The sequence below is a fragment of the Hypanus sabinus genome, chromosome 3 (genome assembly GCF_030144855.1).
Source record: "Hypanus sabinus isolate sHypSab1 chromosome 3, sHypSab1.hap1, whole genome shotgun sequence".
Lineage (NCBI taxonomy): Eukaryota > Metazoa > Chordata > Chondrichthyes > Myliobatiformes > Dasyatidae > Hypanus > Hypanus sabinus.
In genome coordinates this window covers 130,044,066-130,057,583 of record NC_082708.1, presented here as the reverse complement: position 1 = coordinate 130,057,583, position 13,518 = coordinate 130,044,066, and the positions used below count along the sequence as shown (strand labels likewise).

Genomic DNA, 13,518 nt, shown 5'->3' with positions numbered 1-13,518 from the left:
GAAAGAAAATGCTTTGTCCTTAACTTTGTTTCATTCAGATGAATCAAGACACAAGAGACAATAAGACCATAAAATGAAGTACAATGATGTTCTAGATTATACATATCCTAGCTAGACTAGAATTTATATAAATTACATCAAATTATTTAAAAAAAGAAAATGCTTATGAACATTCAATTCAGTAAAAAACTACTACAGTAAAACTCTGATAACCAAACATTCAATTGTTCAAAAATCCAGCTCTCTCATTATTTTGAAATGAGAGGAAGGGGTCCCAAAGTGAACTAGGCTGGGAGTCCAGAGCCAGGAAGATCTGAAGTGCAGCCAGGGCCAGGATTTAGATTCTGAGCTAGGCATGTAACAAGAACCAGGGTTGGGATCTGGAACATGAGTTGGTCGGGCCCACACACTTCTATATTCCCTGCTCCAGTTAAATTCATCAGATTCACCGCATGATCACAAATTTCATACTATTGTGAAACATGTTTAAACAAAAAGTTAAATTGAACTGTTTGGATATTCATAAGAGTAACATCCAACATTTCAGAAAATCTGAATGCCTGTCACTCTCAAAATCCAAGGATGCCAGATTATTGGAGTTTAACTGAGCTTCAAGAATAATAGCCTTACCTCATGCGCATGTTCCACATAATATTTTATTTCTTCATCCAAGTCATTTATTTTCCCTCCTTTAAGTGTGTGTGATTTCCCAGATTTTTCTATGACACGAATAAACTCAGACGTCTTATTAACTTTTGCTCCTGTTAAGCAATTTTATTGAGTTTAATTAATCAAGGATGGTCAGCTCAGATCAGGTCCAGTAAATTGGAGATAATCAGCAGAGTTAATGAAGAGAACATTCGCTACACTTAACATTAATTTTAGAAAGACCTTAACAAATCCTGCACGGCAAACTGGTCAGAAAAGCAAAAGCTCACAGCATCCTAAAAAAGGACTGATACAGTCTATATAGCAGGAAATACACAGTTGCCTTAGTGACAAGTGGCTCAATGCAGTGGCATTTTGTAGAGCTCATTTCTAGCTCCTTTGCTTTATGATCCACATCAATGATTTAGCCTGGAAGACCAGTGTTCCCTCTAAGCTGCACAGGTGTGCAGTCACACAGTAACTGAAATGCTCTTGCACACATAGCCTTTGCCCTGCAAAGCTGGAATAAAGACAGATTGAGAAAAAGTTTATGAAACGTGGAAGATTTTCTTTGTTGTATCATATTTCATTATATCCTTCAATTAATAAAGTCAATTTTCATTCTAACTATTCATAGTATACATATTACAAAAAAAATTAAAGTGCTATGCAGTTTTCAGGCTGTGTAAAAATGTCCTGCTCAGAGCAATGGATAGTCAGTGCAACTGTAAAAAAATATAGAAGGAATGTTGATAGGAGCTATGATCAAGATGTTTCCAGTTAGTGCTAAATTTGGTTATAGAAAGTGTACAGTGCAGTAATATTGTACATCAATCACCTAGACAAAAGTACAGAGAGGTGAGAAAAGTTAGCCTGAGGTATTATGCAATGCATTTGGGGAGGGCAACCAAGACATACTTAATAAATCTTACAATGAGAACTCTAAAGGAACAGTGGACCACAAATCTCTAGAAAAGGTAAGAGATGAAAGTTAGGTGGTTATGAAAGCCTTCAAGATACTTTACTGGCTGTAGGAGCAGTCAAGTAATGTTTAAGTTGTGGCCTGAATAGTTTTATACAGCTGAAGTACTGTACAGTTCTGGTAATCACATTCAATAAAGGATCTACCAACTACAGATTTAAAATGACAAATAAAAGTTTGTTTCATCAGTCATGCCTGCTCCATCATCCAATAATGTTATGGTTGATTCTTCACACCAAATCCTATTTTCTGTTCAATTCTTCGATTTCCTCAATTCTCTTACTGCACAGAAATCTTCAAATCTCAGTCTGGAATGTGCTTTATGGCTGAATACAGACATAGAAAATATTAAAAATACTCCACCTTATGAAATAAAAATATCTTCTCATCCAAGTCCTAAATGATTAATTCCCTAATTCTAAGGCTTAAACTACTGAGCATTAGATTCTCTAATTCTTGTATATCTCATTGAGATCTTTACATTTCAATCTCATTTGATCTCTCATCTTATAACACTTTTCATTCTAGGAACCAATCTAGTACAATAAAACTCTTACAGTCAAACACACTTAGAACTTCGGCCAGTGCCAGAGTATCAGAATTTCCACACCACTGGATGTTATTCCTATTATTACCAAATGCACTTTTATTTGACTACTTTTTACGTTACATGCTAGTGTAATAAATTTTCCAGCAAACCCAGTGAATTTAAAAGGCACGGAAAATGTACCTACAAGTACTCAGACCCCTGCTCTAGCTCTGGCTGTACACCTAGCTAGCACTTTAGGCCTCTAGTCACACTCCAAGTGAGCAGGAAGACAAACCATCAGAATTTAGCTTTACTATACATCTCGTTGCCTCTACTGTATATGCAGTCTAGTTCAGATATTAAAACTGTTGGGAATATTCTATGTGTGCTTGCCTAATTTATACTCCAACTACTTTGCAATAACAGGCAACAAACCATTTGCCTTCCCAATAATTTGCTATTAATTTGCAATTATAGTAACTGGTTTCCAAAAGTACCAGACCAAGATCCTTCTGTATAACAATGAAAGATTCTCAGCATTTACAAGTTAGTTTTTCAATTCTTCAACAAATTCAATAATCTCAGATTCTCATCCTTTCAACCTATTCATTTTGCAAACTCTGCTTCTTCCTTGTTGCCCCAAGAATATTCCAAATTTGACTCAGAATGCAAGGCATTGAGGAGAGACTTAATTGAGTAAAATGGTTGATAAATACAAAGGAAGGGCTAATTTCCTTTAGCATTGAGATCAATAACTCTAGGATATAGATTTAAAGTAATTTAAAGACAAGTATTTTTATATAAAGAAAGTGTATCTAGAAACAATGGGAGCCTGAAAATCCATTAATCGATGGAGACAGAAACATTCAGCAGATTTTAAAATAATTGGAGGCACCCATTAAGTGCCAAAAGCCAAAATTTGCAGCCAATAACTGTGGCTTGGCCAGCAGTGATATTGGGAATCACCCTGCTCCTTGCAAGCCAAAGATTTCTATGAAATGAAAACAAGAAAGTCTACATGCAAGCATAAGCATAGATTAAGTATGTAAGACTTACCATCGTAAAAACAGACTTCAGAATCAGCTTGTGGGCCATTCTCCATTAACATACATTTGCCATACTTAGTGTACAGTGTTATCTTTGGAGTTTTGGATCTCACCAACTGAACAAACTTTGATGCATACTGATACTTCTTCCAATAGATTTCTGAAACCAAGTATGGGAACAGTGGAACTAATGTAAGAATGATTTTTTGTATTATGGACTTCTGTCCAATTTTTGAAACAATCAAATTTAACATTCTCTAACCAAAGAGTACCAGTATTTTGATTTTGCTTTGAATGTAATGTTGGAAACTTGAAATAAAAACAAAATGTTGGAAACAGCATGATACATTGAAAGCACAATATTTAAAATTAATGATCTTTCAACAGTGCAACAGCTAGAGGTATACTGCTCAGGCACAGATGTTTGTTTAAAAATGTTTGCTTAAGTATATTTATTTGATGGAATAGCATTAACTGAAATAATACAGTTTATCTCACACTTGTTGCTTAACCTATTTACTTCTATAATTTGAGTACTCAAATAATAACTATATTTGTAAAGCGTGTTGTTATACTCCAGAATTCATTTGATGCATGCCATACTACGTTAAATAGAATCACAGAACATGTTTGCTCATCAACCATGACATCACAAAATAGTATGTAAAAATGTTATTATTCAAATGATAAAAGGCAAAAGGCCACTAAGCTTGTATCTTAATAACACTGAGCTTGTATACAATCTTTCCCGTTAATAACCTGAACATATACTGTACACTCATTTTTTTAAACAAATTGGGTTGCTAGAAATCAGTTAATATTCTTTCTTACTACATACGATGGAATAAACTGGATATTCGGGTAAAGGTTTCAGACATTATCCAAAAGGATTAAAAAAATAAGTAAATTTGAAGAATAATTTAAAATTTGTCCAATATTAACTCTCATTTAATGATTGAAATTTTCCATCCATATACAGATTTCAAAATGGATTCAAATCAACCAGTCCAAATATTAGAGGAAACTGATTTATTGGAGCAATATGAAATTCTTTAAAAACTTGAGCAACACACAAAATGCTGGAGGAACTCAGTAAGTCAAGCAGTATCAATGAATGGAAATGAACAGTCGATGCTTTAGGTTGAAACCCTTCATTGAGACTGGAAAAGAAGACAGCAAAAACCAGAATAAAAAGGTAGTGGGAGGGGAAAGAGCATAAACTGACAGTTGAGTTCAGGTGAGAAAGGGAAGGATGGATGAAAGAGAATTATGTGAAAATCTAGGACAGGAGTTCCCAACCTTTTTTTATGCATGGACCCCTACCATTAACCAAGGGGTTGGGAACTCCTGAGCTAGGAGGTGATAGATGGAAGAGGCAAAGGGCTGAAGAGAAAGGAATCTGATAGGAGAGGACAGCATACCATGGTATTTATATTTTCATTCTTCATCTTTTTGCGATTTATGTGATTATTGGACTGTAATTTATATTGGTTTCCTTCAATTTTTCAGTGTTTTCTTTCTTACAGCAAATTGGCGGGTGGGTGATCTTTTAATTTTTTGTGTGTGAGAAGGGGCTGTGGGGGAAAATTGATGCTACTGTTAAAAACACAAAATGCTGGCAGAACTCAGCAGGCCAGACAGCATCTATGGGAGGAGGTATTGACAATGTTTCGGGCCGAAACCCTTCATCAGGAGTGTTTGATGCTGATGAAATCAGCATTTGACAGCATAGATGCTGTCTGGCCTGCTGAGTTTTGCCAGCATTTTGTGTTTTTATTTATTTCCAGCATCTGCAGACTCACTCATGTTGCCTTTGATGCTACTGTTGCTGTTTTTTTTTGAGTGACGGGGTCAGGGATTGTTATTGTTGCTGTTTTATTTCTGCAGGGAGGGGGTGGGGGAATTTTGGGGTCTGTGAGTTTTCCTTTTCTGTGCTGGGGAGGAGGGTGGCGTTGATGTTCCATCTTTCATCAACTTGTGTGGCCCTTCATGGCTATTCGGAGAAGACAAATATCTGAGATGTACATGCATACTTTGACAAGATACTGACCCTTGAACTTTTGATGAGTGCAGGTTAGTAATGTTTGCATCTCTTGGTTTGGGCATCACTAGCAAGGCTGTGCACCTAGGCTATCTCAGTGTGCCCTCAAGGATTTTATAGTGAGCCGCCTTCCTGAATTGCTGCCCTACATTTGATTAATACATTTTAACTATATGAAGTCTTGCTATATTACTGAGCAGTATAGACTTTTGCCAGACTGGAACTGCACATCATAGATGGTCACTAGACTTCTTATCTGAAATAGAATTAATAAAAAGATAATCCACTTGTTTTTGGTACCACTATGGATCCTAACCTTTTAAATTAAAGTTTGTTTAATTAACTAAATATAAATTCGCTATTCGCAGTGGTACAATTTGTTCCCATATTGAAGGCACTGGTTAAGAACACAACCACTATACCATAAATCTCACTGTCATGCTCTAACTAGCACTTTAAACTAGTACCAATCATCCCGGCAGCCTTCTCTAATTCCCACCTCTTCATCAAGTAATGTAAGTAATAATGGATACCTGGTAAGTCATCAAAACTGTAAACAAATACTTCCTCTGGTGGAGATGGTGGTCTGTTGTCTATTGGGAAACCTCTTCCCTCATTAGGATGGTAAATATGGATCTGCATAGATTAATTGTTAAAAATGTTATATATAAAATCTTATTTCAAAAATAGAATACATAAGAGATTGTTACTGGATTAGATTCAGAGAAACCACATTCACTACTTCTGCTGGCAGCTTGTTCCACACTCTCACCACCCTGAGTGAAGAAGTTGCCCCTCCTCTTCCCCTTAAATATTTCACCTTTCACTCTTAACCTCTAGTTCTCATCTCACCCAACCTTAGTGGATAAAGCCTGCTTACATTTACCCAATCTATACTTTTCTTAATTTTTTTATACCTCCATTAAATCTCCTCTCAGTCTTCTACCCCTTAGGGAATAATGTCCTAACCTATTCAACCTTTCCCTATAACTCAGGTCAAGCGCTGGCAACATGGTCATAAATTTTCTCTGCATTCTTTTAATCTTATTAACATCTTATACAACTTCAATATTACATCACAACTCCTGTACTCAACACTTCCATTTATGAAGACTAATGTGCCAAAAGCTTTCTTTATGACCCCATCTGTGTCGCCATTTTCAAGGAATAATGTATCTGTATTCCCAGATCCCAGTGTTCTACTGAACTCCTCAATGCCCTCCTGCTCACCATGCAAGTCCTAATCTCTTTTGTCCTCCAAAAGTACAACACCTCACACTCATCTGCATTAAATTCCATCTTCCATTGTTCAGCCATTTTTCCAACTGGTCCAGATCCCAATGCAAGCTTCGATAAGCTTTGTTTTCCACCACACCCCCAATTTTGCTGTCATCCACATATTTGCTGATCCAGTTTACATTATCATCCCAATCATTGATACAGATGACAAACAACAACAGATCCCCATGGCACACTACTAGATACACGCCTCCAGTCAGACAGACAACCATCTACTATCATTCTCTTGCTTCTCCAATGAAGATAATGTCTAATTCAATTTACTAGCTTATCTTGAATGCCCTCCCTTCTGCGCTATCTCCTTAGCTGGGTTAAACTGCATAATCTTCCTCTTTCTGGCCTTACTAGCATGTGGTACAGGTAGCAATCCTCAGATCACAACCCTGGAGGTCCAGTCCTTTAACTTAGAACCCAACTCCCTGAACTCACTTTGCAGGACTTCTTCACCCTTCTTACTCATGATCCCTGGCCACTCACCCTCCAACTTAAGAATGTTGTGGATTCAATCCAAGATGTCCCTGACCTTGACACCTAGGAAGCAACATACCATCTGGGAATCTTCTTCTTGTCCACAGAATCTCCTGTCTGTTTCCCTGACCAATGAAACCCTGTCACTCCAACTCATATCATCTCACTCCTTCTCCTCCAAGCCAGAGCCAAACTCAATGCCAGACAACCGGACTGCTGTGTCTTTCATCTGCTAGATCATCCCTCCCAACAGTATCAAAAGCAGTATACTTGTTGTTGAGGGGAATGGCCAAAGGGGTACTCTGCACTGGCTGCTTATCCCCATTCCCTCTCCTGACAGAGTCTTGAACCTTGGGTGTAACTATCTCCCTGTATGTCCTGCCAATCAAACTCTCAGCCTCCTAAATGATCCAGAATTAATCCAGCTCCGTTCCCATTCCTTAATAAGACTTGAAAGACCCTTTAAGACAGGGGCAGTGGACTTTTTTGAGAATGTGTACCCAAATTCGCAATGATCTAAAAATTTCACGCCATGTGCCATGGTAATTTTAAACAAAGATTATTGTTGATTAATGAATTTGTAACAATAATTATGGATTCTTAAAAAAAGATGCTTATTTATTCATTGCACAAAAATTATTAATAATACTCTTTTAAAGACAATTGAAAATTTTGTATGGAGGTGCTAAACTATCTGCAGTATTTATCATCACTGAATATCCAGTGTTTAGTCACAAATGACAGAAGGAAAAGTACAGTCGGCCCTCCTTATCCACAAGTTCTGCATGCGCGAAGTCAACCAACTGTGAATCAAGAAAACCTGGAAGTGCTCTTCCAGCACTCGTTGCTCGAGCATTATTCGCCTCACATCTCATTCATTTACTACTTTGTTCCTGTGGAAAAAATGGCTCTTAAAAAGCAATTACGTGGTCAAAGCAATTCCTCAAAGGCTAAGAGTGCTATCTCTCACTGAGAAAGTAGAAATATTAGATAGTTTGAAAAGTGGCATATCGCTTTCTGAAATGGGCCGTAAGGTCAGTAAGAACAAATTCGCTCAATAAAACAGAAAGAAGCTACAATTTGTGAAAGTGTTAGTGCTGCCCCTACAACAGCAAAAATGGTCTCTTTGGTTCATGATAAAGTGCTTGCAAAGATTGTGTGGCTAGAGGACATGTCACAGAAGCATATCCCTGTTGATGGCCAAATTGTACGTGAAAAAGCTCTTAGTCCCTATGAGCACTACTGTGACAGGGTTGATGAGAGCGAGATAAAAGAGTTTAAGACTAGCAAGAGATGGCTGGCTGGCTATGTAAAGCGCTACAGCCTCAAGAATGTAAAGATTAAGGGAGAATCGGCATCTCGTTCGTTCACTGCTTGTGTTGTGAGCAAGAGGAACATGTACAGTTCTTTCTTGTCAATATTCCCTAAACATTTCAGTATAACAACTATTTACATAGCATTTACATTGTATTAGGTATTATAAGTACAGTCGGCCCTCGTTACCCGCATGCGCGAATTCCGCCAACCACGAAAACCCAGAAATGCTCTTCCAGCACTTGTTGTTCAAGCATGTACAGACTTCTTTTCCTTGTCATTATTCCCTAACCAATACAGTATAACAACTATTTTACATAGCATTTACATTGTATTAGGTATTAGAAGTAATCTAGAGATGATTTAAAGTATACGGGAGGATATGCGTGGGTTATCGTGGATCGGGATCGAAAAAAAATTGGAAGTTCTCTTACTAAATAAGTCGGAACAGGTACATCCAGTATCATTTGGCGTCAGTTAGTTAAACGTTTGTCTTAGTATATATTTCACCTTTCTATGCATATAAAACACTTAAAAACATATGTTTCAGCACCAGGCTCGGGAACAAAGTTCCCGAGTTCGATTGAGTGACAGACCACTCCCAAGAGTGCTCTCCACTGTGCCGGGTTGATGTGGAGGATCAAAAACCCAAAACCCCTGAACCTAATGTGTGACATGTGGCCAAGTGGTTAAGGCGTTGGACTAGTGATCTGAAGGTCGTGAGTTCAAGCCCCATCCGAGGTAGCGTGTTATGTCCTTGAGCAAGACACTTAACCACACATTGCTCCAGTCCACCCAGCTGAAAATGGGTACCAGCAAAATGCTGCCTACTATGTGACTGTTAACCAGCGTCCTATCTGGGGGGAGTCTCGTACTCTCAGTTGCTTCACGCCACGGAAACCGGCATAAGCACCGGCCTGATGAACCTATAAGGCTTGGGACAGACCTTTAACCTAACCCTAATAATTAAACCACTGCGTTGCTTAATTGTAGCTTTCATGGGGGCAGAGCTTTTCTCACTTTATCCTTTAAAATTGTTCTGATCGTTGACCCACGCTTTTCCCATGACTGATGATGTTTCATCTCTTTCCGATCGCTTTATTATTTCCACTTTATTTTCAATCGTGATCGTGATTATTTCCGTGAACAGAAACACTGCGGATTCATTCTGCTGCTGGGTCCTAATGTCAACCGCACTGAGACAGATTGAATAAGGTCTGGGGTTCCGCTAGGTCCTAAGGTCCACCGCATTGAGACAGGTTGACTAAGGGACTTGAGCATCCGTGAATTTTGGTACCCACGAGGGGTCCCAGAACCAATCCCTCGCAGATAAGGAGGGCCAACTGTAATCTAGAGATGATTTAAAGTATACAGGAGACTGTGCGTAGGCTATATGCAAATACTACGCAATTTTATTCAAGGGACTTGGCATCCGTGTTTTTTGTTATCCGCGGGAGGCCCTGGAACCAATCCCTCACGGATGAGGAGGGCTGACTGTTTAAGCTAACCAAAGCAAAGCCTAGGTCAACTGGCCCAACTGTATATTATCTAGATATTGATGCATGCACCAGGTCTGCGGGATTTCAAAGCGTGTCATCCAATGTCACATGATCTCAGAATCTTCTAGTTCGCGCCAAGCACGTTTTCTGTGAAAACATCTCACTGCTCTTGAATTGTAGAAAATAGTTTGCTGCTGCATTTGGCAGTAGAGATAATCATTATGTATTTTTAAAAAAATTAAGGGCAGGGGTTAAAGAATTGAAGGGTGGCGCTTCATGCCACATCCAACAAAATTTTTTCAAGTACATCTTTGGCATGTGTGTCAACGGTTCATCACACCTGTCTTTAGAATATGTACCCTTGACTTACAAATCCACCTTCTGCTACAAAAAAAAATAGTGTGGTTCTCTGTTCTGAGAAATACACTAAACTAAGTTAAATGAACATCAGTCTGCCTTTTCGATTTTTGGAATTTAGCTTGTGCAAAATAGTATTCACAAACATGTCCATTTTGTAAATCGAAGACTATTTGTAAAAGATTTACAATTTCCACCACTCACTGACTCCTGGATTACTACATTAGCTTGAATATAGTTATGCAAGTTCATTAAAACTTAAAGAACCAAAATAATCCAATTTGAAGGAAATTATCAAAATAAGCCATTGTTTTTAATTGTGTTAAGTTTTCCCTCTTTCCCCAAATGCTATTATCATTTCTAATTGTAAAGGGGGTTTCTTCTTTTTTCTTTGTTACTGTTGGGAAAGGGTTTCTTTTTGTTAACTAGCAGGAATGCTAATTTACTGATACCGAGAATGGTATTCCTTTGTAAACCCAATGGGGATTAATGTTCTTTCTTCTGAGTCTGTAAGCTTTTGTTGACGGGCTTTTGGGCAGATCGGCGCGAGGGGGTCGAGAGAGAGGACGCAATGCTCTAAGCTGGGCGAGGATCGGACCCCAAAGGGGGGTCCGAGGCCGGGAGATTCTCCGAGGAGGGGGGATGAAGCTAGATGTGCTTGGTTGACCACTCGGAGGGTCCTGAGCTGTTTGGAGAGTCGAGGAGTTCGGAGGGTCCGGAGCTGCGAGACGAGGAGTTCGGAGGGGATCGAATGGTGGCCAGAAGACTTCAGAAATTGAGCTCCAACGGCTGTGCACGAAGTGGTTTGGACTTTGATAAGTTTGGCGCCTTTTCTTTAATTTTCTCTTCATATATACTGTATCGTTATTAATCACTTAGTTATAGTAACCTTTATAAATTGTACTCATTTAATCGCATATGGTGTACTGTCTGTTTTTGGGTGAGGCGGGGACATCACACAGCATCCACACCAGCTGATTACCCAGTTTGGCGGGGCCGAAGGCTGCTCCCCCTAGACGAAATGAGCTGAGCGAGCCTGAGGCGACCAAGGGGGTTACATAATAAATGGCATAAAGTAGTAAGTCACCAAAGCAAACGCTCAAAAATTTTAAACATACCATGTTTCCATCGCAGGATATTCTAAGTACTTCCCTTACACGTTCTTGAGCACCATTCCCTTTCAAAAGCTCCATGCACACTTCTTCAGAGTCAAGAATACTGACCTGAACAACATAACAATAGTCATTGTTGTACAATAAAACAAATTATATAAAATATGCAATAGAAAGTACTTTGCCTCAGCTAATTGGTGCTTATGCTTAGACTAAATACGAGTTTTTTCCAATTTTTTTTTGCCTCATCCCAGCCTTTTAGTAATTGCCTCAAGCATTTTTTTGTAAATAGCAACTTCTATTGATGAAGCATCCACAAAGCATAAACAGCTCTCCATAATTCTATATTTATTAAGACAATATTATGGATTGTTAATAGTATATCTGCAAAAGAAGCCTTTCTATCCTTATCTATCTTGTGTAACACATTAAAAACTCTAAAGATCTCCAAGTCCTCTTTTCTAGGTTTTTTTTAAAAAAAAGAGCCCTAGCTTTTCATTCTTTCTTGATAATCTGTTCTGGTATCAAACTTGTACTTTCTTTCTTGCACTTACTTCTTTGCTTTTATGTTCTTTCTGAAGTAGGCTAAAAGGGCACAAAAACATGGCTTCAAATTGGCAAAAATTCACAACTGAATTCTTACACTAATAGAAATAAAATTCAATTTTGAGGAAAGTACTCATTATGATTCACAATGGGTGCATTTCAGTGCTTGACAGCACCTTGACCTAAGCACTTTCTAACACAACCGAGATTGCTGAACTGGCTGTTTGTTGTTGGCCACTTAAGCAAACAGAACTGACATGCACAATAAAAATGGCACAATAATCTGTTGCTTTCAACAGTTCTTGGTAGATCAGGTAATTCTGGTTAATTGGGACACATCAGGATCAGCATATTTTGGTCCACCTCATCGTCTAGCATTCAAATTTCCTACTGAGGATGGCATCGTAGATATATGTGGTAATGCCTTCATATTTCTGCTGACAACCAAAACAGAAAGAAATTGCTTCATAATTTGTATTAGCTATATAAGGTTCAATTATGATGACTACATTGGTTTTGAATACTGACCCCAAGACAAATTTGACTACTACTAAGTTAGCTGGGAAATTTAAATCAAGTAACCATGCCTGGAACAAAGATCATATTCAGGAGTGAAGAGTGAGAGAGAGACAGACAGAGAGAGAGTGTGTGTGTACACATACATATACAATGGCATGCAAAAGTTTGGGCACCCATAGTAAAAATTTCTGTTACTGTGAATAATTGAGTAGAAGATGAACTGATCTCCAAAAGTCATGAAGTTAAAGATGAAACATTATTTTCAACATTCTAAGCCAGATTAGTGTATTATTTTTTGACCTGTTCAATTTTAGGATGAAAAAAAGGAAAGGAGCACCATGCAAAGGTTTGGACACCCCAAGAGATTTGAACTCTCAGATAACTTTTACTAAGGTCTCAGACCTTAATCAGCTTGTTAGGGCTATGGCTTGTTCACAGTCATCGTTAGGAAAGGCCAGGTTATGCAAATTTCAAAGCTTTATAAATACCCTGACTCCTCAAAGAATGTCCCAACAATCAGCAGCCATGAGCTCCTCTAAGCAGCTGCCTAGCACTCTGAAAGCTAAAATAAATGATGCCCATAAAACAGGAGAAGGCTATAAGAAGATAGCAAAGCATTTTCAGGTAGCCGTTTCCTCAGTTTGTGATGTAATTAAGAAATGGCAGTTAACAGGAACGGTGGAGGTCAGGTTGAGGTCTGAAAGACTAAGAAAACTTTCTGAGAGAACTACTCCTAGGATTGCTAGAAAGGTAAATCAAAACCCCTGTTTGACTGCAAAAGGCCTTCATGAAGATTTAGCAGACTCTGGAGTGATGGTGTACTGTTCTACTGTGCAGCAACACCTGCACAAATATGAACTTCATGGAAGAGTCATCAGAAGAAAACCTTTCCTGTGTCCTCACCACAAAATTCAGCATCATAAGTCTGCAAAGAAACATCTAAACAAGCCTGATGCATTTTGGAAACAAGTCCAGTGGACTGATGAAGTTAAAATAGAACTTTTTGGCTGCAATAAGCAAAGGTATGTTTGGAGAAAAAAGGGTGCAGAATTTCATGAGAAGAACACCTCTCCAACTGTTAAGCACAGGGGTGGATCAATCATGCTTTGGGCTTGTGTTGCAGCCAGTGGCACAGGGAATATTTCACTGGTAGAGGGA

At 38.5% G+C, this 13,518-nt stretch overlaps 1 protein-coding gene across 1 annotated transcript in view; it reads right to left on the bottom strand.

The window, feature by feature from the left end:
- plk4 (polo-like kinase 4 (Drosophila)) overlaps nt 1–13,518 on the bottom strand; it is a 42,156-nt gene that overhangs the window by 14,718 nt on the left and 13,920 nt on the right. Inside the window, exons 8-11 of the mRNA XM_059965113.1 lie at nt 11,302–11,406; nt 5,780–5,882; nt 3,216–3,365; nt 631–761 (exon numbers count right to left, since the gene is read on the bottom strand). Of these exons, the coding sequence (XP_059821096.1) occupies nt 631–761; nt 3,216–3,365; nt 5,780–5,882; nt 11,302–11,406 (489 nt within the window). The remainder of the gene's footprint in view (nt 1–630; nt 762–3,215; nt 3,366–5,779; nt 5,883–11,301; nt 11,407–13,518) is intronic.